This window comes from Alosa sapidissima, chromosome 9 (assembly GCF_018492685.1).
Source record: "Alosa sapidissima isolate fAloSap1 chromosome 9, fAloSap1.pri, whole genome shotgun sequence".
In the NCBI taxonomy this organism is placed as follows: Eukaryota; Metazoa; Chordata; class Actinopteri; order Clupeiformes; family Clupeidae; genus Alosa; species Alosa sapidissima.
The window spans coordinates 952,721-958,720 of record NC_055965.1 but is presented as its reverse complement, the minus strand read 5'-3'; the positions used below and the strand labels follow the sequence as shown (position 1 = coordinate 958,720).

General features: G+C 35.8%; 1 protein-coding gene across 2 annotated transcripts in view; it reads right to left on the bottom strand.

The window, feature by feature from the left end:
* Positions 1 to 403: 403 nt before the first annotated feature.
* The window catches only part of LOC121718135 (atlastin-2-like), a 45,925-nt gene continuing 40,328 nt past the window's right edge, over positions 404 to 6,000 (bottom strand). For both annotated transcript variants that reach the window (XM_042102978.1, XM_042102979.1), the window contains one exon: positions 404 to 1,798. In XM_042102978.1, coding sequence (XP_041958912.1) covers positions 1,688 to 1,798 — 111 coding nt within the window. In that variant the 3' untranslated portion in view covers positions 404 to 1,687. The remainder of the gene's footprint in view (positions 1,799 to 6,000) is intronic.

Here is a 6,000-nt window from a genome sequence, read left to right as displayed (position 1 = left end):
TGTTATATGACGAGTCTGTGAGATGCATTGTCAGAGACGGGCTAATGGGCTCCTAAAAATTCAAAATTATGCAGAACAGAGATGAGATTTTATGGGTTAATCAATACCTGTGATGTGTGCAACAGCATTTCCATGGTGTGATAGTTAGGAAACCCAGTTACAATGAAGGAGGGGATGTCTAATCCTGCCATATTTATTGCAAGGTTGTGGATGACTGCTATTATTCTGACTGTTAGATAATCACTAAAATGTTATGAGGTAGGCTATTTGTGACAGTGTTTTAAAAAATTGAATAAAGCTAAAAATCCTTAGAATAGCTATTAATTCCATAATATCAATGCATTGGGAATTCTTATTTAGCATTATTCTTATTTTTATAGCAGAAACAACAAATCAAGCATACTTTATGTATAGCGGTTTTATTTTTTCCAGTATTCAAAAATAAATTACAGAAGTAACTGTACAATGCAACAAAAAAGAGGAATTATAAACATTCCATTTGCTTGGTGAGCATGGGTGGAATAGTTTGATGCTCGAGGCAAATAAAACAATGTTCAGAAATGTACACCAGACGCAATGCATTCTTCACACAAACTGCAATTAGACCTACAGAAAACCACTGTTCTTTAAGCTATGAAAAAAAAATACAGAAAATTTTATAAATATACATTTACAACTCATAACATGTGACCTCAGTTGTGATGAGTTATTTTAAAAAAGAAGAAAGGAAACCCTTAACACCGTATTGGTCATGGTGGAATTGGATGGAATTGTCGATGACATGTCATAGTAATACATAACAGTGCATAATGCAAAAAAAAAAAAAAAATGGCCATCATAAATGTTCTTGTGTTTGTAGTGTATACTGAACAGTGCACAACATTAAGACAAGTCAGATTATGCTTTTTTTAAGTGTTTAGCATCACAGAGAAAATATGAATGTGAATAATCAAATCTCAAAATCTGAATGTGGATGATCGTGGGCAGCCTTCCACTGGTAGTGTGTCGACTCGCTTTAAGACAACTTAGCTCCAATAATGATGGTGTAGTGGAACAGGTAATGGCATTGCTGAGTTCACAACTGCCATTATAATTACATACAAACGCCTTTTCATCTACCTGGGGCGAGTGGAGCATGTACAAAATAAGGTTTAGTAATCAGTATGTAAACTTTGGTACTACAAAAAGTGAGCAGGACTTGTGTGCTGCCACACCTGCCCAGTGAAGCCTTTGTTTACATCTGTCTTGAATTTATGCTCCATCTAATTAAAGTGGCTTCAACTCCAATGGAGAAAAAAAAGTGTGTTGTGAAAAGTGGAGGGGAGATGGTCTTCATAAAAATCCAACAGATGTCAGTCAAAGTAAGCACAGCCATCCACAGAAAACAAAATCATAATTCAGAATGAGTATTAGGGCGGGGGGGGGGGGGGGTCCAAAGTGCTGATCTGCATCCAACATGTGCTGTTCAAGTTCAAGTTGGGCTCTGTAAAGCGCCTTGAGACGTATTCATATGTTATGATGCAATGCAATAAAATGGAATTCAATTCAATCAGTGTACAGTGATCATCAAATCAGCATGGTGTTACAACCAATAGGTAATGAAGCAAAAAGTGCATGTATTATGTGTGTATAATATGTATATAAAGTCATAAAAGGGGGTTCCTATAGCTAGCAAAAAACGTTGCCTTTAATTTTTCTTCTTGACATTGTTGTTGGAGGACAGTCGTTTTCTCTGCGCTGGCAAGACGAAACCCCATGAGATTTGACTCCTGGCCAGCTGCAATACTTTGGAAAGCACCTAGAGAATGTTTGCAGATGTTAGCATTTAGCAGTTAGCATAGCATCAGCTGCAATTTAGTACAACCTTAATGAGCTGTATTCTCCCATTAGCATGCAAGTTTGTTTACGTCCATTTGAGTTATGCATACTCTGTTACATGTTTAATTAGCACTTAATGTCAAAATAAAGGCAGGCTAATAAAGCATGATTTATTTAAAACAGAAGAAAGTCACAACCTTATTATGTATAAATATCATTAAAACAGGAAGGATTTAGAAAGAAAGGATTTATGTATTTATGTCCAAATTTTCTAGTTATTATTCAACTGAATGATGAGGCATACATAAGGGTTACTTGCATTATAGGAATGGGAGGGATATATCCTTGGATGATGCCAAGATTAAGGCACATATCAGACCAAACGCTATCAATGGTTACAACAATGGTCTAATTGGATAGTACAGTGTTTATTTCTTGCTAGGCATTGACAAATCTAAGCAAAATAATGTCAAAGAAATCACATTACAACAGATTCAGCAGCCATTACCGATGTCATCTGCCATCTTTGTTTACTTTTCACAGCTGTTTCAGACATTGCTGCAAAGGATTTTGGGTAGTAGGGAGCATGGAGGATGTATCGATGCTGCATTCAGAAACAACCATTATTTGGGTAATTTTAAGATATCTTAGAAGGCATCAAAAAGAGTTTTTTTTCAGTTTTGAACTGCACTTGCTGCCTCGTTCCCCAGTTAGATATCTTTAAAGGCAGCAGTTTTTACAGTTTCGAACAGAGCCATTATCTACCCTAGCAACAATCTCAATTACCCTAGCAACAACTTAGCAACCTCTACCATGATGTCAACCTCACCATAGCAACCAACATGATTACCATAGCAACCATCATAGCAACCACCCTGTCTACCCTAGCAACAACTGCCATAATGTCAACCTAGCAACCACTCTCATACTGTAGCCTAAATGGTGGATAATTAAGCTATACATCATATGCTGAAGTATGGTATTTCAAGTGTTAAGATTAAAAGGAAAAATAACAAGAACCGTACAGAACCAAAAACCCTGACCCTAAAACCGTGATACGAACCAAACCATGGGTTTTGTTAACCGTGCCACCCCTATCATTTACATACACAAAAATTGGGGATGGAGACACATTGACAAGCGTGATTTATTTTTGCAGAGAGAATGTGCAGGACTGACCGGCGGTCATATTTTGTACCTCTTTGCAGTACATCTAGTTATTACAGTGCAAATGCACTGTTCTATTAAGTCATCTTCTTATTAGATAGATAGATAGATAGATAGAGATACTTTATTGATCCCCAAGGGGAAATTCAAGAATTATTCTTCTTCTAAACAAAATTGTATGTGTCCAATTCAGCTTCAACCGTTTAACGTAGAAACTTTGTTCAAACTTTGTAACGTAGGTTTTGAAAAGGACACCTGTGCAATATATTTTTCGTTTCTGTAAACTTAATACTTTTTGAGACATTAACAAAACACAAGCTTATTTTCTTTGCATTGGCACTATGACATCACAATGGGCTAATTAAACTGATTTGCACCTGTATCAACAGGTGCTCAACTGTGCCAACTCTCTCTATATCTCTCCATTCTACAAGGATAAGGCACATTCCATCTAACTTTCTATCCTCTTCAAACCATTCACTCATCCACCCATTAAACTATCTATCAACATCCATTACATTATCTACATTCAACTTTTAAACTATCTACTTTCTCAGGCTTTAAGCATACAATTTGACTCTCTTAAGACTACAGATCCTGTTCACCTGTTTCCTCTGCCCACAACTGTTTCAAAATAAAAGTCCTTAAATAATGTAACCATTTACACTACTCAACTATTTAACTTTTCAGCCATTGCAAATCTCAGTTGTCATCAACTATGACTCCCGCCAACTGTTTCCTCTGCCCACAACTATTCAAAATAAAGGTCCTCACTACAATAATTTCCCATTAAATATTTTAACAATTTAAACTATCCAACTAACTGTTCGGCCATTCCAACTGTCGATCAACTCTGACTCCCGCCAACTGTTTCCTCTGCCTACAACTGTTTCAAAATAAAAGTCATCATTACAATAATTCACTCTTAAATGATTGAACTATTTAAACTATCCAACTATTTAACTACTCAGCCATTCCAACTGTCAGTTATCATCAACTATGCCTCCAGCCAACTATATTAAACCACCACCTACCTAGCAACCAACCTAGCAACCATTGAAATAAAGCATCTATGTCCGTTTCCATAGCAACATGATTACCCTAGCAACCATCATAGAAACAGCTTTATTTAGCATTGCAACAACCATGTCTACCTAAGCAAAACCATTGTAACTATTTCTACATTATCTGTTTTAACACTGTATATTTTACATCATATGTTTTGCATTTTCATGCACGGGTAATTCCTCGGAATTATATTTTCTAATTATTATTGATTTGCTCTATTCATTTCAGTTTCTTGTGGGGGTGGGTACAGCAACTATGTATGTATGTACGTCAACATGTCGAGTTTAATATCATGGCAAAAATATTTTTTTTTCTTCATGCGTGGCCCTAATACTCCGTCGTACCTTTATAATTTTGTGCATTAACTTCTGCTGTAGCATTCAGGTTATTTCAATTTATAATCAGCTATATTTCTGAAGAATACATTGTGTTGCTGCACATATTTGCATATTTAAACATTTAAATAATCAAATACATCTTAAAAGTTAAGTTAATAAAGTACCTTTCTTTGCTTTCATTTGATTCCCAATCGAGATACACTGGTAAACATTGCTTTATATTACTAATATGGACTTCCGGGAAGTTCAGAAATGCAAAGTAATAGATTTTTAATCCTGTGATAAAATGTGCAATTAATTGCGATTAACTATAGCGATTCACAGCATTAAATCGCGATTAAAAAACAATAGTTTGACAGCCCTAGAAAAATTCCATCAACATAAACATAATACAGGTCAGCATGAAATGCTATTATAGTTTAGAAATAACGACACATAAACATCAACATTTTTCAACTTTATTTGGTCATGAAGTATAATGTTAAAAGTAGTCGCACCGCTTACTTTAAAGGCAATATATAGTGTTTTGTCACATAGTGATACTAGACAATCCTCAGAGGAGCATAGTTAAATAGCACGCAAATCAAAGGGACTTGTTGGCGCCTACAAGTTCAAATACTCAACGAGTGTAGATGCGAGTTTTGCTGGTCACACAAATGCGTTTTAGCAAAGCAAGCTTTAGTGGAATCCTGCTGTTGCGTACACAGTCTCACGTGCAAGTAGATTTCTTCTGCACAGATGCGCTCACTCGTCGCCAAAATACAATTTATTTAATACGTTTAGCAGACACTGTTGTCCAAAGTGACTTACACGTCAACTATATTACAAGGGATTACATTGTCCCCGGTAGTGTTGCACGGTGCACCGATACTGCAAAAGTATCGTAATACCCTGGAATTAAATATGTCACGATGCCTAATTTTATTAGTATCGATACTAGCCTGTGGCTGTACGTCTTTTCTCCTCACACATGTATGTGCTGCTGTTGTGCCATAAACAGCGAGACGTGGCTGCTAGTTTAAGTGATGCTATGGTAACACATACTAATAGGAAAATATCAAGTTGATTTGCTCACTTGCATCTCTCAAGTTTGTGTTGCTAACCTACCTACAGTAGGCTGTGGGATTTAGGTAATTTACTGTAGGTCTACTATTTGGGTTTAATGTAATTTAGAAATAGGCTACGCAACCATGGCCAGAGCTCCTTGCTAACTATCCCGCTAGCTCAGGTCACGTCTGTCAGTATAGCTCACTAAAATCATTAATGCAAACTAGGAACATTGCAAAACATTACAAGACACTTATCTCTTCTATGATCCCAGAAAGATTTTCTTCGACTTGTTTGTTTTTTGAACATTTATTTAATCTAATGACATAGAAAACATAATGAATTGCATCCACATATCCTTATGTACTATGCGCAACTTTTATTCACTAGACTAAACCATTAAACTGAAGGCTAATTACTCACGTATTTCTTAAAGTGACAGGCACTCAATTACACCTACACACAACATTAAAGATATGCCTACTTGTAATAGTTTAAAGATCAATATAAAATATTCAAATGACTAAATATGTTTAACTACTAGTAATTATGCATCTTACAA